Genomic DNA, 27,391 nt, shown 5'->3' with positions numbered 1-27,391 from the left:
ACCAAACCTTGAGGCTGTTATTTGCGTCGGCGATTTGTTGCCGCGTAATTTATTTTCGCCGAAAATGGTTGTTTGCTCGTCAAACACATCTATGAATGAAGGGGGGATACCTCTCCCTTCCTTACAAGAACAGAAGAATACTATTTTCAAGCTGTGTCAGTTGCCTTTGAAGACGGGAGAGACTTGGTAAGGTTCCCATTTTTGCTTATCATTTGTATCCGTGCGCCGGGAGTGTAACGTTTTGTATTTCTTACTTTGCTTATACGTTTTTTTAATCCAAATTCATTTAATTCCATAAGGTTGGATTAGTTTATGGATGGATAGAATGGTATATACCTACTGATGATTATTTGTGCAATTTTTTACATCTAAAACTGATAGGTACTGGAAGACAACATTTGGTTTTGGGACGTCAAATTGATGCATTTTTAAGTTCTTTCCCATGAGATCTGACTCAGAGGATATGATTCCAGTCATCAGAAAGTCATTCCCATTTGGTATGTATCTAAGTATTGTCCTCAACTGTGCTGAAATTCTGTGCTGGGCCCTGTTCAAGTGTGTGACTGCAGTAGGTGGAACTATGGTCATGAGTACCCAAATATAGGAACGTTCCCATTTTTGGGAACGGAGTTCCCAAATATGGGAACGGGCATTCCCATTTATGGGAACGGAAGGTAATTTTTCGGCCGTTCGCCCACTAAAACTCATAAGTGCATCACGTCTCAAAAAAGTGCACGCTAATTTAAGTATCTACTAAGTCTCTATAAAATTATCTTTAATCTGACCGTTGAACAAGGAAATTGACCGTCGAATGATATTTTTAATGTTTTTTTGAAATGACGGAATGGTGAAAACATCGCTTATAGGTACTACATTTAACATGCAATTTAAAGGAAAATGAAGCGTTTTTTACATTTTGAGGTCATGTATAATAATTTTCGCCTGGTTATGAAGTTTCATACTAGTGACACCAGATACTGACATATGCAAGCGAACACGCGGAAAGTTGAGGTAATATTGTTGACTTTTGGTGTCGGGGCGCACGACCGCGTGGAACGTCAGTGATTTTACCCAACTACTGTTGTAAACTCAGTTTCAGTGGTTTAAAATTATTAAGCTGTATTTTATCAGCCTGGAAGGACATATTTTATTTGGATGCTAGCTTTTTTTTTTTTTTTAGTGGCCCTAACTTACGTTACTGGCCTCGCGAGGAGGGCGGCGACCTAACTACGCCGCGCAAAAGAAACCGGCCGTCCTAACTAAGACCGGTGGCCACTTTTACTGCAAGACAACATGGGAAAACCCATATCCATGTACTATATGCTATGCTATTTATATACATTTATTACATGTACTATATACGGATGCTAGCTATTTAGCGTTGTTTACGGAGCGAGCGAAGCGAGCGGAGTCTTACGTAGAATAACGGAAATTTCTGAGTATGAGCGGCCGGCCGGCCGGCCGGCCGTGCGGACGCTTTTGCGAGGCTTATATCTCAGCAACCACTTGACCGATTTACATGCGGTAATTTTTGTAGGGTAGCTTCATTCCTTCTACCAAGTATTGGACTATTCCCGATGCATGTGGGTGACCCCTTATGCACGTGCCACGTGCAAAACGAAGAGGTGTCACTTTTGTAATTGTTGCAATATTTCGGTAACTACTTGGCCGATTGCGCTGAAAGTTGGCATGTAGGTAGGCACCCACTAGGCACTGCAATCTGCATATCCATGTGCCAGAGTTGGGGTGCCGCTGCACGTGCGCACGTGCAGGGGTCGTTTCCAGATCTCGAGAACGGCTCGACCGATTGCGCTCAAATTTGGTACACAGTTAGGGACCGGTTACTAGGGTGCCGTGCACAAGTCAGTTGGGACCCATTTTTCACGTGCGCACGTGCAGGGTGCCGCTTCCAGATCTCGAGAACGGCTGGGCCGATTGTGCCCAAATTTGACACATCGCTAGAGACCAGTCAGTAGGGTGCCCTGCACAAGTCAGTTGGAGGTACCCCCTCGAAATTTCGCACGTGCAAGACTCACCCCCTCGCTCGCTCCGTTAGTCGCCCCAAAAGGCGCTATACTGGTTTATAAGGAGCGTCATGATCGTGGTTTTTGTCTTCCGTGTTTCTAAGCATGATCGTTTTGGGGAAATTTCTCTTATATAGGTCGCTCTGTGTGGCTTATATATAATTTTTATGCTGATTTCGATCATTCCTCGTGCCCATCCTACGAGGCCTTTTGCCACTTACACTCATTAAGAAAGGAAAAAATTAGATTTTCATTGGGACTAGGTGTTTTGAGGGTGTAACATAGGCATTCAGCGTTCCCATTTTTGGATACTTCCTTGTACTCGTCAACTATCGGTGATAAACAGACGGGTGCTTGACATGTCTCCACCCTCGGCGCGGACGGTGGATATAGGTATGGAAGACCTTGTTGAGCATCGCCGAGCGTTGTGAATTACGTAATCCTGCGGGGGGCGTGCCCCCTGCGGGATCGACGGGAATAAGAACGCAGAAGACCCGGCGGAACATGCGACGGTCTTGCCGGAAAGGTCATCTGATGATTGTTGCGTTAGCAATAATTTACGGCGTTGGACGTGATGCTTGTTAACCCGCGCCCGGCTGGGGGTCCTGGATTTCCACGCCCTGCTGGGGGGGGGGGGGGTGTTTGAACACCCCCCCTTCTAACTCGGCTCCTGGGCCACGTAGCGATACGCGGAAGGCGGCGTTCGAAAGAGCGTCAAAAATAATGAGGAAATCACTTCGGTCAATTTTTTGGTCAGGTCAAAGGTCGGGTCACCAGAGGTCATTGAAGGCAAAATTTCGCCGATTTCCAGGTCGAATGTCGACAATTTCCAAGAAGCTAACGCATAACTCTGGAACCAATAGAGCTACAGCGCCGCGGAAAAGCGCATTCGATAGGCCTTTTAACGCCCTTTCTGAGTAATTCTCTCAGATTTGACCTAACGTCAACGGTTTTGCCTGCAGGGGGCAAAAACTGCAAAAATAGCCGATTTTTTCGGAAACAGTTTTTCTGCAATAACTTTTGACCCAAGCCTTGTACGAGCTTACTTTTACCGGCATCGTGTTCCTCTCGTCAAGACGCATCGAATGAACTATAACTTGACCTTGAAAGGTCAACTTGAAAATTTGACCTCAGGTCAAGGTCATGACCTGACCGGAAAGGGTCATGTTGCATATCAGTCGATCCGTATCGTCGAGCTGAACACATCTAAGGCGTTTTCATCGCTTTAGCATGCCTCTATCAAAAGTTATTTGCGAAAAACTGTTGGATGCCATTCGTGACCTAAGATGACCTCAGGACATAAACAGGGGTCACGGACACCATTTTCATGTTCAGTGTGTCTAAACCACTTGTAATTTAGTGTTTGGGAGTGTTTATAATGCCTTTCGTCCAAAGGAGGCGCATTTCAATTTTCTCCCATTGACTTATAATGGGGAGGTCGCAAAATTGACCTGACCTTAGGTCATCGATATCAAAATTCTGAGATATACATTTTGTACATGCTATTGCTCTTAGCAATCGCTGAAAGTTTCAAAGCGATCGGTCACTCGATGTAGCTATGACAGACATTGAAACTTTTTATGAGGTGAGGTCACTTCAAGTGACCTGGTGACCTGACCTTGAATGACCTTGGTCTGAAATTTTCACAACATGTGTAGAATTGATGTATGATAAGGTGTACCAAAAACGGCGGCGCTCCGCGCCGCCGTTTTTGAGATATTCGCGAAAAACCACAAGGGGGGTGTTCAAACACCCCCCCCCCCCCAGCAGGGCGCGGGTTAATGAAAAGAGCCCCTGAAAGGCGTCGGTGAAATCGTTCCCAATTTTGGGTACGCCGTTCCCATAATAAGGAACTCTTGCAGCGCCAGTGTACCTACGAGAGCGTTCCCAAATTTGGGCTCGCGGCCCGGATGATGGACTGCTTTAGAAATAGGGGAAGGATTTGAAACTACAATGGGCCTTACAATAGCAAACTCTTTCCCAACAATATTGAGGCAAATATCAGGCGGTTCACGATTGTTTTATATTTTTTGGACGTCATTTAACGGTTCTTTTTCTTGTTTTAAATAATGCCTACATGGCGTTCCCATATTTGGGTTTATCGTTCCCAAACATGGGAACGAAAATGCGTTCCCGAAAATGGGTACGCTTGACCATAGTTCCGCCTACTGACTGTGGCCACCGTGGCTCCCGTGGTCTAAAAGGCTTAGCTGGCAGCCAACCAGCTGGGAGCAGCATTCTGGATATGATGTCACTCTTCTTGTGACTTCTGCAGCTGCTGGAGAGCAACCGCAAGAAATTTTTGGCATACATGTTGTGTGAGCGACACACCACTTTGAGTATTTCACTCTTTGGGTAGGTTTGTATTTGAAATAAAGTAAAAATATAATTTACCAGTAAAACACCTCTTGGGGCAACCAATGGAGCTAGTGAGGGAGTGGGCCTTGCCTTGCATGTGTGAATGTGTAATTTGTGTACCTCCAGCTAACTTGTGCACTGCACCCTACTAACTGGTCCCTAGCAATGTGCCAAATTTGAGTGCCATCCGCCTAGCCATTCTCGAGATCTGGAAGGGGCACCCTGCACGTGCACACGTGCTAAATGGGTCCCACTCCCAACCGACTTGCATGGCAGTCGGCACCCTACTAACCGGTCCCTCCAGGTACCAAATTTCAGCGTAATCGATTCAGCAGTTCTCATGATCTGGAATTGACCCCTGCACGTGCGCACGTGCAGCAACACCTCAATTGTGGCACATGGATATGCATTGCCTAGTGGGTGCCTACCTACATGCCAACTTTCAGTGCAATCGGCTGGGTATTTACTGAGATAGGTAATGGTATTGCAAATGTTACCAGGGGTGCGGAGCCGCCGGAGCCGGCATATTTTGCCCGGAGCCGGAGCCGGAGCCGTGAAACGATATAGCCCGGAGCCGGAGCCAGAGCCGTCAAAAAATGGGGCGACTCCAGCTCCTTTTTTTAAGAGGAAAAATTTATTGACCTAGTTTGGTTTGACAGTACAAGGCAGTAAAACATGTGGTATTCAAAATATGAAAATAGCCAAGGCCCTAAAAACAAAAATAACCTTGTTATGCAAATACAGAAGCAACGTGTACCAATCCCATCGCCTTTTTTCTTCCACCCGTACCTATTTAATGGCATAGGGGATGTACTGCGTACTGGAGCCGGAGCCGGAGCCGCCATGACATTTCATCCGGAGCCGGAGCCGATTTTTTATCTGGAGCCGGAGCCGTCTGAAATTTCCACGGCTCCGCATCCCTGATTGTTACAAAACTGACACCTCTTCTTTTTGCACGTGGCACGCGCATAAGGGGTCACCCACATTTATCGGGAATAGCCCAATGCTTGGTAGAAGGAATGAAGCTACCCAACAAAAATTTCCGCTCGTGAATCGGTCAAGTGGTTGCTGAGATATAAGCCTCAAAAGCGTCCGCACGGCCGACCGGCCGGCCGCTCATACTCAGCGATCTCCGTTAATCTACGAAAGACTACGCTCGCTTCGCTCGCTCCGTAAAAACTGTATTTACTGAAGTGATAAATTCGTCATAGTTATTATATAATGTACATCTCCGTCAAGAACAACTGCACCATATTTGTTGACAGACGAAGCCACAAGGGTGTTCAACCTAACCAAAATTAGACTCTGCCTCCTATCTCCGGGAGCTGTGGCGGCCGCAGAACACTTGAAGAGGGCCTTGATTTTTTGTTGTCAAAAACGATCTATGGAAGACCCAACGGGTCTTACAAAGATTATTTGCCATTTTATCAGCTTTTCCTACCAGAAGACAGAATGAATACCTATTTCAGCTTTATGGTGAGATATTGAGCCTTGGTTTGTTATTGGTGCACATTTCCAGCCTGGTTATTGACTGGTGTGGGCTTTTTTAACCCAGCCTGCCCTGTAGCTCAGTTGGTAGAGCATTGGAATCTCGGTAGTGAGAGCCCGGGTTCGAGTCGCTCGGGCGCTTGATATTTGAGACTCCTGACGGGGATGGTCTGCGGTTGGTGGGAGCCGCCGCAGCCAGTCAGTCAGAGGTCAGTTGAGTGAGAAAGGCCGTGTCCAGCTTTGAAGGGCATGTTAGACTCTAGCATCTAAATTCTCCCGTTACCCGAAATGGCGAGATAGCTGATAGAACGGTAGGTATGTATGTATTTATTTGAACGCCCACAGGTATGACACCCATTTACAGACGCAGTCCGATACTAAAACCTATAAATACATGTGCTCATGGGTTGTCAAATATAGGTACGTATAGTCATGTCAGAGAGATTAAGAAGGCTCTAAGAGACTTCATAAAAGTTCCTCGACTGGCGAATAGGTCCGCAGATGCCACATGTTCGTACATGCCGTTCATTTGTCTCGGTAAGCGACAAAACATTCCGGCCCTTATCGTTTCCACCCTTGCGGTGGGTTCGTGCAGTATCGCCCGTCCTCGAGTCCGCCTACATGGAACACACAATCCAAACATCCCAACAATATCGGTGGACCTAATATTGGGGTCTACGCAACAAGCTCCGCTTAGTCTAGGCTCCGGCTCTGTCCATCTGTCCAGACCCCATTCAAACATTCGAGCTAAATTTATAAAAGCAAAATAAAAGATTGGCAGATGTGGTCTTCGCTGTATCATCTACCATAATTGAATTTAGATGATCTATCAAATGTCCTATTCATCGTGTGGATTGGGAAAGAAAACCTTAGAATCCTGACATATTTACCTTATCCTTCCTAACCTTAGCAGGAAGATGATTTCAAGCAATCTGACCATGCTTGTATTACTTGTTCAAAACCAGCTTTTGACTCATAGGACAGCATTATCATTGGTTATCTTGGAACAAAACGATTAACTCGCGCCGTGCCGAGGGAGGGGGAACGCCCCCTGAGGCTTTTCGCGAATATCTTAAAAACACGGCGCTGCGTTTTTTGTGCAGCTCTTCATGCATCTTTTCCGCGCATGTGAAAGTTTCAGACCTGGGTCATCACTCGTCCAAGGTCAGGTCACCAGGTCACGTCAAGTTACCTTACCTCAGAAAAAGCTCAGAGGCTCGCTATAGTTAGTTACACCGACCGAACTATCACTTTGAAACTCTCAGCGATTGATAAGAGTAACAAAATGTATAAAATGCATGTCTCGGATTTGTAGATCCGTGACCTGAGGTCAGGTCAATTTTGCGACATCTCTATATAAGTCATCGAGAAAAATGGAAATGTGCCTCTTTTGGACGAATGTCGTTCTAAACCTCTCAGACATCGTTTTATAGGTAAACATGACACACTGAATAAAAAATTGCACCTCGAACCCCTCTGTGTGTCCCTGAGGTCTTCTCAGGTCATGAAAGGTCACCTCACCAGCAGTTTTTTTTTTACAATAACTCCTACACGTCGTTTGTGTTAAGCTCGACGATACGGATCGACTGATATGCAACACGACCCTTTCCCGTCAGGGCATGACCTTGACCTGAGGTCAAATTTTCAAAATGACCTTTCAAGGTCAACGTTTAGTTCATTCGACGCGTCTCGACGAGAGGAACACGTTGTTGGCAAAATTAATGTTGTGGCTCTCTAGTAAAAATTATTAGGCACTGAAAAACATGTTTCGTGAAAACGGCTATTTTTTATAGTTTTTGCCTTCTGGGGGCTAAACCGTTGACCTGAGGTCAAATGTGAGAGCTATACTCAAAAAGGTCTCTAAAATGGGTATCGAATATGGTTACTTTTTCAGTTTATATAGGTATCTAGCTTGAAGTTTGTCACTCATAGTGTTTTTTTTTTTTTTTTAGTGGCCCTTACTTACGTTACCGGCCTCGCGAGGAGGGCGGCGACCTTACTACGCCGAACAAAAGAAACCGGCCGTCCTAACTAAGACCGGTGGCCACTTTTACAGCAAGACAACATGGGAAACCCCATATCCATATACTATGCCATGAATATGGGGAAAACCCATGAATTTACGTTAAGACACATAAATGACAGTGAAACTTACCGTTAAATTGATGTTTGTGGGGGGAGGGAAGGAGGAAGTTTGTGAATGGTAGGGTTACGATGAAAGTTGAATGACAGGAATGGTTTAAAGAGTGGGGGATAGGTCGCTGGGAGGGATGGGGTTTGTGAATGTCTAAGCGTCACGATGAAATTGAAGCTAACGAGTGAAATTCTAGGATTTTTTCTGCTACCGAGTTCTTTTTTTTACATTACACCTCAACAGGTTTTTATGAAGGCTTTTATTTTATTTTAACCTTTTGACTGCTGTATGTGCTGACTTTCTCCTCTTTTCCAGGTACCTGATTGACCCTGTATGGTTCAAACAATGGAAGAGATATGTGGGATATGATGATCGTGATTCAGCATTAGTTGGTCAGCCTTCTTCATTTCCAGGTCCCATTGACAATAGCCCTCTGCTCAAAGGTAACTTGATATGGGGTAATATAGTTGTTGACTTGATGTTGAGGGCTCCAGCAGAAAGTAGCGGCTAAAGTTACTAGTCTGCTTCTCGTTAACAATTATTTATTTGTTTGGAAAGTTATTTCTCTCAACAGACCACATTCCGAATCAGGGGCTGCCTGTTTGTCCGCAGATGACGGCAGCGGTGAGATCCGTGAGCAGATGCTCGACTCTGTGGACTACGAGCTGCTGCCGGAGGAGGCTTGGACGCGCCTCCAGCAGTGGTACACTCTGGCCGCCGGGCAGCAGCCCATCGCCAGGAAGGTCGGTGGAATCGGCAGGGCAGAGGAGGGCGGCGGGAGGGGCTGACAGTGGCTAGAAAGGAAGGGAGCATGGTGATGGATGATTTGCAAACGAGCAGTGAGCTCTGTATCATGTTGAAAATTGGAAGCTCATGACCCGAAGCTCTTTACTAAGCAACCAATTAAAAAAAAAAACAGAACATGGCCATCCTCTTCGACACTGAGGCCGGCCGCGGACGAGATGTTGCGGGGCTTGAGGCGCTAACTTCAAGCGGAGACTACCTAGTACCTTCTTATGCGATTAGTGTTCGTCAGTCGTTTGGATTTATTCCAACCATTTTTATTCGATTGTTCTGCATCTTACTGTATTGATTTGTGTTTAGGTTATTGAGACGGGTGTATTCATGAAGCAAGCGAAAGTGGAGGTGTACCTGCTAGAGCTGAAGCTCTGTGAAAACTCCAACCTCGACCACCAGATAACAAAGTCGTTCAGCAAGGAGGACACTATCGGTGAGTACGGGCACGGTGCAGATCCCTGGGGCTCGAATAGGATTTACTCAAACAGTGGGGTCTTACCCGCGGCGTGAAGTTCGCTCTATGATTGAGTTTTATGGCTGGTTAATGGATATCTAAATCCCGAGATAGGTTACGCTCCTCTAGTGGTTTGTGAAGAAGTGGCCGCTCGTGAACCAGTAGTGGTCCAAACCGCCAATGTTTAGCGAACCTGTTTACTGTTTAGACTGTAGAGAAAGTATGTAGAAAGAGCGGTATCTGAGTGTGCTAGCATAATTTTGCTTGGCTTGTGAGTTACTTTATTGGATGCAGTCGTTCTCAATTTCGTCGATTTTATCGTCTGGTGCTCCACCTCTTTTCTGTGGATGTCCTAATCACTGTCCGCTGAATGTGCTAGCCTATTTTATTTTCTTGATTCAACTCGCCCTCACCATCCGCTCCCCCTGAGAGCATGCTCTCCCCGCACTTTCTCACTACCTCTCGTCACCGTTCAGGTCACCTGGAGCGGACGATGCGCGAGCTGTTTGGCGCGCGCGCCGACCGCGACTCGCGCGTGTGGAACCGCTACACGACCAACACGTACGAACAGCTGGCCGACCGCGAGGCCACCATCAGCAGCGCCGGGCTGTACGTCGGACAGATCATCGTGCTGGAAGTGCAGAACGAGGACGGCAGCTGGCCGCGGCCGCGACCGAGGTCAGTGTGACGGGGGGCGGCGGGCAGTGTGGGGGGACAGGTCAGAGGGATGGATGGATCTCTGAGAGAGAACAGCAGGGAACGAGTTAACGGGCTGGATTAGTCTGATAACCATAGTATGGTGTCATTGGTGTGTCGGGGAACGGAATCCGACGGACGGATATCAGAGACACTGTTGGTGACTGCGCGTTTTGATGTGTTTCTTGCATGACGCTGTCATCCTGTCGAAATACTTCGGACTGACCCTTCTGTGACCGTTTTCGCAGCTCGTCTGGAGTGCTGGGCAGCCTCACCAACGGCAGTATCGTCGACAAAAAGTCGTACTCTGTGTAAGTTCCTCTCGGGTACTGAGGTATGATGCCTCATAATGAGCTCCACATTTACTTTTGTCTGTGACCTCGTCTTTAACTTCTCTTTGACCTAACATTTCGCGACTGCCTGTGGTCTGGCCTCAGTCCCGCTGCTGTCTGCTGTGCAGTTGCGTTATCGTTGACCTAATCTGCTGTGTCTTCGATCTGACCAATGACCTGTGCCCCGTTCATGAGCGGAGCTGTCGCGGGACCTGACCAGTGGTTTGTCTGATTTCTGTCCTGTCTGTGACCTGACCCTGACCTATATTTCCTCTTCCCGCAGCGGACACGGTTACATTTCCAGCCACCAGCCGGGCCTGTGCGGCCTCTCCAACCTGGGCAACACGTGCTTCATGAGCTCGGTACTGCAGTGTCTGTCCAACACTCCGCCGCTGGCGCTCTACTTCCTGGAGAACCGGCACCTGGCCGAGCTGAACACGGAGAACCCGCTGGGCATGCGCGGGGAGATCGCGCGCGCCTTCGGCAGCCTGGTGCAGGAGATGTGGAGCGGCCGACACCAGTCCACTGTGCCGCGCACTTTCAAGGTACGGGCCGGGGGAGGGAGGGGTCGATATGGCAGTACAGTGCGGGGTGGCTCACGACGGAGGGATGGGTGCGGTGTACAGTCTGTCTTAAAAGTACCGCGCAAAGTGACGGTGGATCCATCGAGCCTGACTAAGCAAGGGCCTGCTAAATTTGGGTCACTGAAGCAACTGACATCCTTATCCATTCCCTAGGTCAATTGGTCGGTGACTTTTAAATTAAAACAGGCCCTTTCTCGGTCAGGCTTGATGGATCCACCGCCACTTTGCGCGGTACTTTTAAGACAGACTGTACCTACTCATTCACCGGATCTGTGCTTTGTGGCTGCGTATGGTCGAACGCTGGACGTATGTGACCTCGTTTGGTATTTGTGTTATCGATTTTTAGTGTTTATTGCCTGCAATGTCTTGATTTTTTTTATAGCAATTAATATTGTCAGTTATTTTGCGACGGTACGCCAGGCTATCACATTATTTTCTATTGCCTTCCCTCCCTGCCCCTGGTAGCTGATCTGCCTCACTTTGCGATGACGCGGGTTTCTTCAGTTAGGAACTAGGTGCTAATTTCTTCCCCGTCTCCGGCAGCATCAAGTGTCTCGGTTCGCGCCGCAGTTCTCCGGCTACCAGCAGCACGACTCGCAGGAGATGCTGACGTTCATCCTGGACGCCCTCCACGAGGACCTCAACCGCATCCACAAGAAGCCCTACATCGAGCTCCGGGACTCGGGCGGACGACCTGACGCGGTAAGTGCTGCTGTCACGATAAAGTAGGGGTAACGTGAGGGGTTTCATGGTTAGTAAGAGAGGTTTGGACAGCGTGACTGTGATAGAGGATCGGCCAAGGCTTGGGAGGTTCTCACGGAAAGAGATTGTAAAGAGACTAATGGGATGTCAGATAGACTTGAGCAGCTCCAAATGCAGGATGAGAGGGGGTTTAGAGGCTGGAGCTTTTCTGAAAGTGAGCTGTGTGGTGCGGCGGCTTCTAATGGATACTTGCTTATACATACGAGGGGGTACCTCCAACTGACTTGTGCACGGCACCCTACTGACCGGTTTCTAGCGATGTGCCAAATTTGAGCACAATCGGCCCAGCCGTTCTCGAGATCTGGGAGCGGCACCCTGCACGTGCGCACGTGCAAAATGGGTCCCAACTGACTTGTGCATGGCACCCTACTAACTGGTCCCTAACCGTGTACCAAATTTGAGCGCCATCGGTCCAGCCGTTCTCGAGATCTGGAAACGACCCCTGCACGTGCGCACGTGCAGCAGCACCCCAACTCTGGCACATGGATATGCAGTGCCTAGTGGGTGTCTACCTACATGCCAACTTTGAGCGCAATCGGCCAAGTAGTTACCGAGATATTGCAACAATTGCAAAACTGACACCTCTTCGTTTTGCACGTGGCACGTGCATAAGGGGTCACCCACATGCATCGGGAATAGTCCAATACTTGGTAGAAGGAATGAAGCTACCCTACAAAAATTACCCCATGTAAATCGGTCAAGTGGTTGCTGAGATATAAGCCTCGCAAAAGCGTCCGCACGGCCGGCCGGCCGGCCGGCCGGCCGGCCGGCCGGCCGCTCATACTCAGAAATTTCCGTTAATCTAAGGAAAGACTCCGCTCGCTTCGCTCGCTCCGTAACAACAACATCCACAAGCATCGTGGCTTTTCAGTTGAGGTGATTATGAGGTGATGCGCAAAATACTATGGCAGGGATACGGATAGGATACGGGACAATGTGATAGGATTGTGCAGGACTGCGAGTGCAGCTGCTGCCCAGTTGGCGCTGCGCACATCTGCAGCCTGGCAAGAAGGATAAGTATGAGGATATCACCGGAGCCCTAAGAAATGAAAACTTGACGAAAGAAAAGCTGATGAGTGCATGACTTCGTGGATCGTGGTCGTAGTCGAGTTTCGTGGAAGTTCACCGATTTGTAAATCTTGCTTCCGTTCAAAAGTTCTCTTATTTCTCATTTACGATATTTTTTTATAGATATGATTATTTCATAGATACGAGTAGGGTCGGTCGGGTCTGGAGCTGGGGCAGAGTCCAAAAACAGTTCAGTGGCATATAGTGAATTTGTGACGTGGGCCTCGTTTCATAAAGCGAGTCCGTAACTTATGCCGGTTTTTGGTCCTGTATTGCAAGTGCATGTGAAGGGACGACGATAGTTTGAATCGTTGAATCTATTTATCTTGCAAGCTAGAACAGAAGAAGGGGAAATAAATGTATCGCTTCACATACATGCGCTTGCAATACAAGCCCAAAAACCGGCGAAAGTTACGGACTTGCCTTATGAAACGAGGCCGTGGTCTCCGTGGTGCATTCACGGGTGCTGTATGTCTCGGTTGTGGTCTGAGCGGCCGGAGTAGTCCCCGTAGCACCTCTGTGGAGTGGTGAACGTGGGAAGCCGTACGACGCACGGGGCCGGCCGCGCGAGTCCCGGCAACGGGTTATCGCGTCAGAAAGGTCACGGGTGGCGTGTGACGGCCCGCCGGGGAATGTTGACGGATGGGTTGTGATAGCGGGGCAGCTGCTGACGTGGAGGCCCCGGCAGAATATAAATAAAAGGCCGCTTCGTAGGTAACCTGATAAATGATGGACGTGTATTTTGGCGGCGAACGTGACTACGGTATCGTATATATCTGGTCTTGACCCGATATTGACCTGAGTGACTGAATTTCGCCCCGTTTGTTTTATCCTGAATAACCATTATAATAACCATTATGTTTTACGGATGTAAGTCAAGGTTTGGAACAAGTGTTTTGCTCACTTTTGATTCGTCAACCGTCTGTGATGCCTTTGTTGTTTCCCATACGAGCTCCGTGTGACCTCCCCTTTTCCTGTTCTACATGTAGGAGGTGGCCGCCGAGGCGTGGGACAACTACCGGCGCCGAAACACATCCGTCATCGTCGACATGTTCTACGGCCTCCTCAAGTCGACCGTGGTGTGCCCCGAGTGCTCCAAGGTCTCGGTCACATTCGACCCGCACTGCATGCTGCAGCTGCCGCTGCCCGTCAAACGAGAGAGAACTATCGAGGTCAGTCACTGGGGATGGTGGAGGATAGAGAGGGGGTGGGTCGCTTTGCGTGTCTCTTTAATGACCACTCGTACTAACCTTTGTACTAACAAGACTCAACTCAGTGGTGTCAAATGTCATGTTTGGTAGCTGTCTGGTTTATATCGCCAATCTCGTGGCCTGTGTCCCAGCGACGAGGTGGCCGAGTGGTTAAGGCGTTGGACTGCTAATCCAATGGGCTCTGCCCGCGCGAGTTCGAATCTCGTCCTCGTCGAACGTTTTCCGCCGCGCTTTCCTCCCTAACGTCATCCGTGTTGCTCTGCTTTTGCTTCGTTCGTGTGGGACTGGGATCGATTAGTATTTGCATATTTTTCGCGGTGTGGTACGAATTTCTGCGCAGTGATGCGAATCGCGCGTTGTACGCAGCGGAATTTATATTTTGTACGGTGCCTTGTCTGGTGTCATGTCATGCAAAACTACGCCGCTGGCACAGCAATGCCTATTGCCTATGACTTCCCAGTGCCCACTATGGCCTAATATGTTTATTTCTACTACGTTGTATCGCCTTTCATCTCACGTTACTAGCACCATGGGTGAAATAGTGACATACTATTATCTCATTCATGTCTTGTCTTTGAGTACACCATCTGAAACGTGTGCCGCTCGCCAGGTTCGCGTGGTGTGGGCCGAGTCGTCTCGCCGGCCGGTGCTGTACAAGGTCACGCTGCCGAAGCAGGGCTCCATCCAGGACCTGTGCCGCGCCCTGGAGCGGCTCACCAAGGTGCCGCACGACTGCCTGGTGGTCGTCGACGTCTACCACAACAAGTTCCACAAGATCTTCACCGGCGCCGACTCCCTCAAAGACATCAACGATAAAGACGTCATCTTTGCGTGAGTCTGGCTATTCATTTATTTATTAAAGCAAAATTAAAAAAAAAAAACGTACCAAGCTAAAGGGTGCAATATCGCCAGTTTTCCCATGAGTTGTTTTGCGGACATATCTAATGATTTCTCCCGCAGTCTCTTACAGTCTCGCTCTAACCCCCACTTGCATCGTCGTAGGTTCGAGACGCCGCCGCCGTCGTCCGGCCTGCAGCCGGTGCCCGTGTACGTGCGGCGCGGTGACGTGGGCGTCGGCGGTGCGCCGTTCTTCGTCTGCGTGCGCCGCGACCGCACCAGCTACGCCGAGCTGTCAGAGAAGGTGGCGGCGGCGACGGCGCGCTACGTGCGGCCCCTGGTGCCCTCCGACTGGTGGACCGGACCCGAGGCGGCCGATGTGCCCACCGATAGTGGAGGTGGGGCAACTGGGGACCAGTGTTTGTCTGTTGGGAACCGAGATGGAGGCTGTGGACGTGGGACCGATCATTAATAAAGTGGGTTCTCAGGAAATGAGTTTGTGATTTGATATGCTAGCAAAAAGATCGTGACTGTGTTATTAGGATTTATTAGTTAAGAGGGTTGAGTACTGAGTAGGTTATGTTTCCACTTGACTGTCATGTCTAGGTGTGTCTCTGTGTTTCACGATGTTAGTCGGCTACTGTGATGTGTTGCCAACATCCCACACCCTGCCCTCCCGCGTTACAGCCCTGCCGAACGGCACGGCGGCGGTGGGCGGCGCCGAGGCGGCCACTCCCGACGACGACCCGGCCGAGAAGCCTGCCGACGAGCCGATGGAGGGAGCCGAGGGCGGCGAGAAGCCGTCCGCCGCACCAGCGCCCTACCAGCTGCAGCTGGTCAACAGCAGCGCCAACACCTGCCTGGCGCGGCTGTCGGCCGAGCAGCCGCAGCGCCAGGTGGCCGTGCCGCCCGGCGCCGTCATCCTGGTCCAGTGGCAGCCGGCAGCGTTCGCCGCGGCCGTCGATACCCTGGAGATGGACGCGCGGGACGAGCACGAGTCAGTGAACGCGCGTCCGTCCACCCGCCGGCCGGCCATCCAGCTGAGCGACTGCATCGACCTCTTCACCAGCACCGAGAAACTCGGCGTCAACGACGCATGGTACGGAGACCCAGAGACTGGGGCGTTAACATGATTTGGAGTGTAAATTGAAAGGGGGATTCTGTATTAGTGATGGGTGGCGCAAAAGAGGTGAGGGGGTAGACCGGGAGGTCTACCGCATGAGGCTAGTTGACGATGATTATGGAGTCGCATTTACACCAGTCGCCATGTGTCCGTGGTGGCTAGGTCTCCGAAGGACGCAATCTTAGCGCGTCTCTGTAGGTTCGTCCTCACGCTGCAATTTTGCCAACCGGTTGTATACACCTGGTTCCCTTCCACTTCTTCTTCTTCTTCTTCTGCATCCCGCCGCCAGCCCGCTCAGGGGGGCGGCGGCGCAGGCGGGTCGAGCGGCGGCTCGGTCCGCCCGACACCCTCGATGAAGTCGACGACCCTCGCCGCCGGGCCGCCGAGGACGTCGACCAGGCGAGGGTCGACACCCCAGCGGCGGCGGCGGGCCGCCTCATAGGCCGGACAAACGGTCAGCAGGTGCGTCACGCTGTCGGGCTCCCCGCACGCGGGGCATTCGTCGTTGGCTGCCAGGCCAATCTTGTAGAGCGTGTCGCGGGTCAGCGGTGATGTGCCGGTCCTCAGCTGGGACAGCGTCACCGACCCCCAGCGCGCCAGGGAGTCGTGGCCAGGCGTGGGGTCCGGGTGCGGGTGGGCAGCGGTTGTCCTCCGTCGCGACAGCTCCCGGACATGGCGCGTGACGGCGGCCCGCGCACTCGATAGGTCAATCGGTGCGCTACAGACTTGTAAGCGATTCAACTCTGATTGAATCGATTCTCATGAATCGCTTGAAAGTGCCGACTCACTGTGATTGAGTCGGTTGAATCACCTCTTGTCACCATATGAATCCTGATTGAATCGGTCACACATGGCAACTGCAAGTGATTGAATCGGCAACTCATCGATTCAAGTTGACTGAATTAACAAAATGATGCAATCACCATGTGCTGGAAATTGAAGTTATGACCATATTTAGTACTATAGGTATTATGTAGAAATATATGTGGCATTTGCATCATAGTCACACACAATGCACTGCAAATTTTTTAGGTATTTTGTCAGCATTATAAATGCGCACAGCTATCATAATTGAAAAACAACAATTTTGTTTTAAGTTTTTAATCAAACTGTAAACACAAAATTATACATAAATGTCAATGCATGAAGATGAAAAATGAATGTAAAGTTTCTTTCCAGTGCCCTAAAATCAGTATAGTAATCAAGTTAACAGTAGCAGTAAGCAGGCGCACATTGCTCAACACACATGTTTTAGATATCATGTTAATCTTCATATTTTCAATACCCTGTTTCATCAGGACATTTGTTAGCAAGCAAAACATATTGATGAATACACAATGCATGTTCACATTATAATTTGGTAACCTTAGTTACTGATTTGATTTTGGGCTAAGGGTCATAAATTGCTTGATCTAACCCATGGTCTCCTCACTCACTTTACATTTCCCAGCAGAATCAGCGTTTACCTATCAACGTAAATAATTGAAATACCTTGGCTTATGAGCATTGATGGATCTGTCATATATTGCCGTGGTGGCTCCCAATTACACAAAAGTAAAGATGCAATGGCAAAAAGTAGATACATACCCTACTAGCTAGGTATTAAAAAACAACCACCTTCCCATCACTTCCACCATCGCCCAAAAACTTTTGGTTTCATAGCTCAACTAACAATATTTATCCGTTTGGTGTTCTTCACCTTCTAGTTTTGAGGACCGCCAACAGTTTTGCATTCGATGCTAAATTCGGATTAGATATTTGCCAGACTGCTCGCAATTTTTGCCACATGCAAACCACGCAAAATACGCTTTTATGTCGCAGCTGCGTCAATATACCTACGCTGCAACTACCTAGTGCTGGGCTAAATACATAGGTAGGAATATTTTTTTTCTTTAATGAATTGGACAGAATAAAAAACTGTTTTACACGCATGCATAAATATGCTTAATTGAATAAAAAATATTAACTATGTATTTTACATAGTTAGTAATCCATGGTTCTGCTGCTAAATTAAATATGGCTGCCCACTTAGCGCATGCGTACTTCAATACTAAAGGCCTGGCTACACTACGCGTGTTCTGCGTGCGTTTTTTGCGAGCTTGCGTGCTTTGCGTATATTATATAAAGGTTAATAAAACCTTTTAAAATAATTTAATAATTTAATTTTTTATAAAAAAAATATAACAAAAACAAAACATAATATCGTTTCTTTCTAGAACCATATTATGCAAAGCACGCAAACTCGCAAAAGCAAAAAACGCACGCAGAAAACGCGTAGTGTAGGTAGCTAGGCCTTTACAACTTGCAACTCAGCTCCGCCGCGTATGAAAAGTTTGGTGTCGTGGGGCGGGCTTGGAATTGTTATGGTCATTGAAGATATGGATGGTTGAGGTAGTTTTATCATGAGAGCATTCAATTTATATTATGTAACTATTGAATAGCTTCGTATGTGTCGATATTCCGTATTCTTGAAGTAAAGAAAACTTGTAGCACGCCGAAAATGTCTAGTCCTGTGTAATGCTTTACCGGCTTTACCACTGCTTCATAAAGTATCAATCAATATTTTTTTGAATGGCTGATCATCAGCTATTTTAGTTTGGGTGTCACAATTGATTTGCAAGTTTTGGTCCTTTTCGATGATGCTGATAATATGTGGTAGTGTTTTGTGCAATTTTGCATGTTTCCTTTTGCAAGCGCCAAGCAGATAAATGAATTTTTATAAGTCCTCTGGTAGCTTCATATGTAACAGAACTTGTGTTTTCTGTACTTAAATTATCATCTTTACACCGCATTTATATAAATATCTACAACTTTGTTGAGTTCAGTATAGATTTAGTACTTTTCTATGTTTTTTGGTATTCTAGTGTATTTGGTTGGTATCTGTTTGGTATCAGTTTCCAAAAATGTCTTAAATTGATATCACATATGTATATATGTTATATAACATCTTGATTGAATCGCGTAGAGTTAAATCATGAGTTGAGTCATTCCCTGAATCACTGATAATGGGATGAGTCGTGATTGAGTTGAATCACAAGGTCCATGAGTCATGATTGAATCGTTTGGAAAATCAGACTGTTTGATTGAGTTATGACTGAATCGGTCATTTCATCAAGTGAGTCGTGATTGAATTGATTGATTTTTTTTAATCGTTTACAAGTCTGGTGCGCTATCTTGGTCGCCCGCCGCGGCCTCGCCAGCCAGGCGGTCGGCGGTCTCGTTGCCGTCCAGCCCGGCATGGCCTGGCACCCACTGGAGCACCGTCTCGGTGCCGTTCTCGGCGAGGGTGTTCAGCAGCCTCCAGACCTCGGCGGCCAGAGCCATGGTCTGGCTAGCTGGGCCGCGGCCGAGTAGTTGTAGCCCAGACCTTGAGTCGGTGAGGAGGCGGACCGACTTGATTGATGCCAGCTCCCCTTCCTCCAGGCCGGCCACAGCCGCGAGCGCCTCGCGCATGGCGGTCAGCTCTGCTCTCAAGCTGGAGCAGACCGCCCCTGCAGGAGCGCGCACGGTTTCTTCTTTGTTGAGGTGGTGAAACTGGATCAGCGCGCCTGCGCCGCCCTGTTCCATCCCGCCGCGAGCCGAGCCGTCCGACCAGATAGTAACATCCGGTTGCGGGAGCTCTGCAATGGCTCGCAGGGCAGCTTCCCTGCGGACTGCAGGCGGGTCCGACCGGCGGGTGGCCACGGGCAGGTCTACCCTGAAGGTGGTGCCGCCGCGGTGGCCCAGCCATGGCGGGTCGCAGCTGTAGAACGCCATGGGCTCCACCGGGAGCTCCTCGATTCCTGCCTCCTCGGCGAGCCACTTGCCGACCCTCCTGAGGCACGGTCGGTGAGGGAGTGCTGCAGTCTCGTCTGGTGGCTTGGGCGGTGGTCTTCCCGCGGCGGTGGCGTCGTTGCATGTTCTTTGCCATGCCTTGTAGGCTCGGTGTTGGAGGCGCGGCTGTACCTCCTTTCGGAAGAGGGACTTGCCCGGGTCGCTCGGGGGCAGACGGATTACACGCTGGTACTCCGTGCCTGCCAGCTGTAGGGCCCGAAGCGAGAGTGTCGGGAGACCAGCCTCGGCCAGGAGGGCGTCCTTCCGGGTCGCACGTAGGCAGCCGGTGATGACGCGGGCGCACTTGTTTTGCTCGGCTTCGAGGCGTCCTCTTACCGACGGGGCGGCGTATGTCCCGAAGACGGCGGCGCCGTAGTCGAATAGGGCCCGGATATAGCCGATGTAGGCCGCTCTGATGGTTCGGCGGTGGCTTCCCCAGGTCTTTCCGGCCAGTGCCTGTAGGCATCGCCTCCGTCGAGACATCTTAGCTTTCAGGTCGTCCCTTCAGGCCTTTCAGGCTTTCCCTTCCACTCCTTCCGTGTGTTCAGAAAAGTTCCCATGACGCTGAACAGTGCACATTTGCAACACCAGCAGCCCCCCCCCCCTCATGCGATACACAGTTACACGTTACCTGACGTCTGCGCCACCCGCTTGCAGGTACTGTCCCGACTGCAAGAAGCACCAGGAGGCCACCAAGAAGTTCGACCTGTGGAGCCTGCCCGACGTGCTCATCATCCACCTGAAGCGGTTCTCGTACACGCGCATCTTCCGCGACAAGATCGACGCGCTGGTGGAGTTTCCGACGCGCGGTCTGAACATGGGGCCGCACCTGCTGGACCCCAACCGGCCGTGCTCGACGTACGACCTGATCGGCGTGTCCAACCACTACGGCGGCATGGGCGGCGGACACTGTGAGTAGCGATATAATGAGGGGCGGACACTATGAAGTATGCACAGACGAGGATACTGTGAGTAAATAAAGCGGGGGGGGGGGCTGTGAGCACACGTTACAATCATGGGCGATGGACACCGGGTTAGTTCCTCGGCCTCGGCCGTAGCAACCCTTCCCGACCGTGCCGTGTCGCTGCGTATCACGTTGTTATCTGTCACGTTGTCCCGTGCCGTTTGCATTCTTTTCGGAGCATGTTGCATTTGGCGCACGTTCTGTCGTGTTTCAGACGTGGCCTACTGTAAGAACCGTGACGACAACCGCTGGTACTACTTTGACGACAGCTCCGTCACAGAGGCTTCGGAGGACGCTGTCTGCGTACGTATGAAGGGGAGGGGAGCTCATACGTATAAGGTGCTGCTGCTGTGGGAGTACAGAAAGTTAACAGGAATTGATCCTCCGTTGTCGCGCTCAGGAGTCAGGTTTCGAGAAATTTTAAGTTATTTACCAACAGAAGCGCTTAGATTACGCTTTGCATTTATCCGTTCGACCTCACTAACGGCTGAACTTTTGTCTGTGTTTATGTCCAACTGTCCACGCTGACCATTGGATGAATCCCCCCATCCCCTCCTTTGCACTTCGTAGTGACCTCTGGATGTTCCTGGCTGGTCTGTGTCTCTGTCTTCTCTGACCTGTGCCTATGTCCGTGTCTTCACTCCTCTGACCTATGTCTTTGTCTCTCACCAGACGAAGGCGGCCTACGTGCTGTTCTACATGCGCCGCGAGCCGCAGAGCGCCGCCTGCCGCCTGCCGCTGGCGCCTCGGCCGGCCACGGTCGTCTCCAACGGGCGCTCCTCGGACTCTGAGGACGGCTCGGAGGAGGCGGAGGACGACATGGACTGCAGTTAATGACGGCGCACCGCTCCCCCCCCCCCCCCCCCGACCGACAGCCGCGGGACGAGCGGGCGGTGAGGGTCCGCTGCCGGCGTGTCGCGTACAGAGCCCCCGTGGGACTCGGAGCGTCCCGTCGACGGCCGTTGAGTGATAGACCAGGTGCGAGGGAGGCACTCTCAGAGACGACTTTGATGTGGTGTGAGCGGAGGAAGGTCCGACCGCGCCGTGGTGAGGTCGGGACGCAGACGCCCCGGCCGTGGTGAGGTGCGGATGTAGGTGACCTTGGCTGTATCAGGCAGGGCAGAGCCGGCCGGCTGCGGTTCCGGTCGGACCCGGGTGGCGTGTCGGCGGCAGGGCTCGCCGGCGGCGGGACTTGCGCCGGCCCGAGGTGTATTGTCAAAGCTGCCAGTTCGGGCGGCCGTGACCGGTACGGCCAGCGGCCGGGCCCGACTGCGCCGTAACTCCGGATGGCAGTGAAGAATACGGAGTGTTTTAACAACAGTCAGCCGGCGTCGGCACTCAGTCTTAGGGGAGGCGCGTGATTGTACCGCTGTGTTCCACGAGCGTTTCTCTAAATATACCTCCCAGGTGAACAACAGTCCCCATCTTAGGCACTGAGTTGTTATTGATTTCCGTTATGATTTATGTACGAATACATGTTATCAATCAATTGTGAGATGCCTTGTACACTTTCGATTTCAGCACCTAATGCGTATGCTGGCCTGGCCCATCGGCTCTCGCGTTGCTGGGCGCGGGCAAGGTGCGGGTGGCGCCCTCTGCATGAACTTTAGGGCCTTGGCATGAACGAACAACCACCGCAGTTATCAGTTTTTTTTTTTTTTGTTCTGTTTTTCACGTACATCTGAAATTGCTTGCATCCTGTATGAAATTTTCTTAAAAGTGAAATAAATCTATATAAGCGAGATTTGTGGTTTGTTTTTGGAATCTGAAGGATAGATAGGAAATATGTTTTCTATTTTTGGCGGTGCGGCTTGTCCCCTTGTTTCCGTTCTGGGCGTATAGTCGTAGAGGTGGTTGCCCTGTTTCTATTGGCTGTTTGGTGCACGGATTCAAGTTTTATTATTCTTTACCTCGTGATTTTCAAATGCTACCACAATTCTCGGTTCATTTATTGAAAGGACGAACACTTTCCTTGAGAATGCATAATAATTTCAACCACACCAGCTCTAACTCGTAATTATTTTGCCGGCGTCTCGTGGGGTGACATATTTGGGGGACGTTTCAGAAATATTTTGATTGTATTTGAAGCTGAATGACTGTTTTTGCTTAAGTCTGCACATAGAGGAATAATAATTTACATGGTAAGAATCGTGTTTGCTTAGTTGTTGCTTGATTTTCTTCGCACTGGGGGTATTTGTCAGCGTCGTATTTGTCGCCACTCAATTTAGTGTAATATGATCGGGGTTTCTCCATTTTTAGATCATAAGAGCCATGGCTTTATTTCAAAAATAATATTTTTCCAGAAGCTCATTCTGTCTTTTCATGACAAATGGTCCAGTATTTAATGTACATTGTGTACGTGCGTACCTATTCATCATTCCATTGCATTGGTTGCTACATCAGTCGGGGAAACTATGGAAAAATCTGCTATTTTTAGCAGTCTGCTATTTTTAGCAGAAATCTGCTAAAAATGGGTACGCATGTGACGTCATCGTACCCAAATATAGCAGATTTGGGTACGGCCCCATACAAAAGCAGATATGCACCCTAATTGAAGCAAATGCGCATCAAATGCCTGGCAGATTCATGATTAGAATAGTGCTGAGAATGTCCTCTAATATTTTCATTCAGATCCGACTATTTTCAAATAATGAATTTGAAAATAGTCATCTGAACAAAAATAGCAGAGATCACTCTCAGCACTATTCTCATCATGAATCTGCCAGGCATTTGATGCGCATTTGCTTCAATTAGGGTGCAGATCTGCTTTTGTATGGGGCCGTACCCAAATCTGCTATATTTGGGTACGATGACGTCACATGCGTACCCATTTTTAGCAGATTTCTGCTAAAAATAGCAGACTGCTAAAAATAGCAGATTTTACCATAGTTTCCCTGACTGACATTGGGGCTGTTCGGCTGCACAGTCAAAATGAAATGTGCTGCAGCACGCATACGCGGTAAGGGCTACATCACCTGTTAGCCAGCCTTCAAAGTATGGCACGCAGGTCGACGAGGGGCTCTGGCCCAAATTCAAAGTCCGCACCAACCCTTCAAACTGAGCTGGAAAATCCGCACCAAGGCGGGCCGAGAGCCAAAAAATCTGCACTGAACCCACAGGCAATTATAATACAAGGGACTTAATTCATCTCACTATGATTATTTCCCGTCCAATTTCAGTTTCACTTACCGCTTGAGCAACGTTCGCCACGGGACCGCGAGTCACCGCGTCACACACTTGTACCGGAAGTTTGAAATAGAGCAAATAGACGGACGCCGGTGAAAATAGGGCGTTGGAGGGCATATCAGTTGGTGACATACCAGGGAAATAAGCTAAAATTAGAGCGCTCTATTTATTGCTCCTGCCCCATGTTGAAGAGATACCCCTAAAAGCGTGATCTTTTATCGGCCCTTACGCAGCAAGGCAGTAATTCTCAGACCGGTGGATGGTATCAATAGAAAGAGAATGCGTCAAAGATTAACATGAATTAATTAAAATAACATTCAAATGTTAATTAAGCGTGGAAATGAGTCCCAAACATAAGCTAATTATTGCTCCTACCTCGGCGACGGCGCTCCCCGCAGTCAGCGGAGAAGCTAAAATAAAAGCCACCATCCTCCTCCGTAAGTCAATTTTAGAGCGGCCGAGTGGGCCGATGCGGGGCCACCAAACTGAGGTGAGACGTGGCTAGCAATTGCAAACTGCCATAGAAATCAATATCTTAAGACGTACAATATGGGATGATTACTCTGAAGCTGGAGTGAAAGCATGAGTAGATTGCAAGAAACGAAATGCATAGATTGGTTGAATTATGTACAATAGGCACAGCTCAGATGAAGCCATTTCTTTGATGTTGACATTTGACATAACCCTTCCTCTCCTCACCTATATGACTTAAGTACGTTGGCAGTTACCGGCATAGTTTTTTAGCACGAGTGTAATTCGCCATCGGACCGCAATGCATGTTGCTAGGCTGCTGCAATTACAACGAACATACGAATACTGCCTTCATTTGTAGACGTTTGTTTTTTAGGCGGTCTTTGACGTACAAGGGTGAAGGGGGCATACCTGTCGACAACTTGAGTTTCTCCGAATTTCAAAAACTCCCAGAATTTCAATTCCTTATGCACTGTTGTAGGTACAGCTATGTTCACAAGTTTTCGTTTCCTCCTGCTCTAAAAAGGATGATATTTGTCGATTTCGTGCGTCGCTGATAGAAGGGTGCGTTTAATAATTAGGCCCAACGCTTTCTGCATCCGCGAGTACCTTGAAAAGGGAACAACAGTTTCCATTTATTACACTATGGGACAAGTGACAAAATGACCACTGCAACACGCATGAAACGGAGCTCATATTCCTAAAAATGTCTACAATCACTTCTTTTCTGACACTATTAGCAAATACCATCTCAAGTTAGGTGGTTGACAGTCAATGGAGATCTGGGGAGACTGAGACTGAGTGATGCCAATTCACCACTTAACTGATAATGAGGGCCGAGGGAAGAGAAACATGCAACATGCACAACTGACAGCTTGACAAGTGACAAAACACTACCACTATTGCGCAGTGCACAACAAATTACAGCAGCCAGCCCAAAAAATGCTTTTGGTGGCTAATTGCAAAACAAGTCACTAATAAATGTCTTAGTTGCAGCTGAACACTGCACAATGATCACACTGTTCACACATTGAGTGAGATGCCACAGGTGGTTTGAATCACACTTTGGTACAACTGCAAATCTGAAGTGTTGTCATGAGGTTCATGCCTCCATGATCACAGCACTTTGGTTGTGGTTGGCATAACACTTGTAGTCTGCAGAGTTCCACATGAACTGCAGACACCTCATCTGGTGGTCTTCATGTTGCTCAACTTCTTCAGGAGGCAAATGTCGACAACCCAGCGGAAGCATGGTCCTGCAGAAAAGAAAGGTAATGCATAAGGTACAAACATTATCTGCTGAAACAGCCCCTTCTGTTTGCTATTATATAAACTTTTAACATAACAACACGTATTCCATGTATATTACATTTGTTGAAGTAAAATACTGCCGGCTATTTCAAAACCAGAAAATGAAATTATATTGTGGCATAATTCACATGCTCAGCTATCAGTATCAAATTATAAATTAATTTAAAATTTGGCATATTCTATATAACACATTCATAGAATATTCTACTTCACGTCACAAAGACTCACAATCTTTCTGTTGGGTGTTTGATTGACGCATTAACTAAGTTTGTCTTAGGTTTTATTATTGCAAAAAATTCATATTGCATTATTGTATCAAAACACTGCCAGCAATAACAAAACAAGAACATGAAATGTCAATGAGCAAGCCGCCTTTCCTAAAAATGGATTACTTTGAAAAGAATTTTAGTTTCTTTTAAGGAAAAGGAGAAATGATTATCAGGTAATTATCAAAACCACTCAACCAGCAAGTGGCTGGGTGGTTTCACAGCAAACATCAAGCCAAAACATATGCTTACATTTATCTAACAATTGAGCCATTTGACTACACAAGGATATGTGAGCAAAATAAGAATCCAATTATCCAATGTTGACTTCCTTGCAAAGTTTATGCCTTATTTTATGAAAATGTGTCACTAGAATATGATACTTATCATCGAATATTATTTAATTTACGATTTATTTCGATCGGAACGCACATGGAGTTCCGCGCCATTTTCGTCGACGATGAATATGATCGTGTTTCATGAAGAGATAAGGGGTTTCAATGGTCTTTCAAAGCAATAATTTGATGCAAAAATGTGTAGGAAATAATATAAAGCTGGTTCAAATGGCCATCAACCATTTAAAACACCGAAAATACTCACAACTCCGTCCCGACGACCACGAAGCACCGCGCACGCCACACTACTGGCACAATGCCAAAACTGCTGTCACAGCAGAAATGTTTTTTTTCTCGATTGCAATTGTGGAATTATTTATTAAACAGAAGATGATCTTTCCGAAAAACCGACTGATTTCATACACAGATGCATGGATAATAAAAAAATCCCGGTAAGTTTATTCGTATTGTTTTGTCGATTTTGACATGCTCCTAGTTTGCAGCCATATTTCGATATGTTCTACAGGGAGTTCAGAATTATTTCAGGACCAATCTTTTCCTCATTCATTTTCCCGTCGATCATGAAATTTTTAGAGCGGAACAATTAGTTTCCAGGCGGTCCGAGCGGTTTTCGTGAGAAGGGTGCAAAAATCGGCGTCATTTTTAGAGCCTCGACACCAGCTCAACACAGGACCCTATGGGAGACGGTGAAGTAGCGGGAGCAATAAATAGAGCGCTCTAATTTTAGCTTATTTCCCTGGTGTGTCACCGACTGATATTGGGTCACGTGACATTCGGAACTTCTCCCCCTCTATGGGCCTTCTACATGCTAAATGTTACGTGTGAATTTCACGAGCCTTGATCAAATCGCCCCAACAAACTTTCGTATGAGTAAAACCAATGATGTCATTCCAAAGTAGCGCGCTGATTGGCAATCCAAACCAGCTGCTCGCAAATGTGACAATGACATATATATCACACAATCACCAGTCACCACCGCAACCAGTCTTTGTTCTAATAACGTCGTCATCACGATAATTCCTGAGGCGAGAATGGATTGTTCTGCCGTAATTGTTAGTTTGTAGAGTGATTTTAAAACTTTGGTCCGTCACCGTGGCTGGCACGCATTTGTAGGGCTTTCCAAAGAACAGTTGTGGAACCCGGCAGGGAACGCAG

The 27,391-nt window shown here is 48.4% G+C and overlaps 2 protein-coding genes, 1 long non-coding RNA gene and 1 other non-coding gene across 4 annotated transcripts in view; 3 read left to right on the top strand and 1 right to left on the bottom strand.

The window, feature by feature from the left end:
* On the top strand, positions 1–22,136 carry LOC122370186 (ubiquitin carboxyl-terminal hydrolase 15-like). Its single transcript, XM_043345568.1, has 15 exons — positions 1–186; positions 8,320–8,447; positions 8,617–8,747; positions 9,109–9,235; positions 9,733–9,934; positions 10,201–10,263; positions 10,568–10,829; positions 11,412–11,570; positions 13,688–13,870; positions 14,520–14,740; positions 14,912–15,144; positions 15,434–15,845; positions 20,340–20,593; positions 20,861–20,949; positions 21,319–22,136. Exons 1-15 carry the CDS (start codon positions 65–67, stop codon positions 21,478–21,480), a joined length of 2,748 nt encoding a protein of 915 aa, XP_043201503.1. The 5' UTR covers positions 1–64; the 3' UTR covers positions 21,481–22,136.
* On the top strand, positions 14,042–14,123 carry Trnas-gcu. The gene has a single exon. It is a non-coding gene; the product is annotated as a tRNA-Ser (tRNA).
* LOC122370187 lies at positions 14,815–17,683 on the bottom strand. The gene is made up of 2 exons (XR_006254534.1): positions 17,569–17,683; positions 14,815–15,714 (listed from the first exon to the last, which is right to left on the bottom strand). It is a non-coding gene; the product is annotated as an uncharacterized LOC122370187 (long non-coding RNA).
* A 310-nt stretch (positions 22,137–22,446) lies between the features above and the next one.
* LOC122370183 (splicing factor 3B subunit 3-like) overlaps positions 22,447–27,391 on the top strand; it is a 57,926-nt gene continuing 52,981 nt past the window's right edge. The window contains exon 1 of the mRNA XM_043345565.1: positions 22,447–22,787. The gene's annotated coding sequence lies outside the window, so the exon portion shown is untranslated. The remainder of the gene's footprint in view (positions 22,788–27,391) is intronic.

The sequence above is a fragment of the Amphibalanus amphitrite genome, unplaced genomic scaffold (genome assembly GCF_019059575.1).
Source record: "Amphibalanus amphitrite isolate SeventyFive unplaced genomic scaffold, NRLGWU_Aamphi_draft 001106F_arrow, whole genome shotgun sequence".
NCBI classification, from domain to species: domain Eukaryota; kingdom Metazoa; phylum Arthropoda; class Thecostraca; order Balanomorpha; family Balanidae; genus Amphibalanus; species Amphibalanus amphitrite.
The sequence above is the reverse complement of the archived record's forward strand: the minus strand, read 5'-3'. Positions and strand labels throughout refer to the sequence as shown.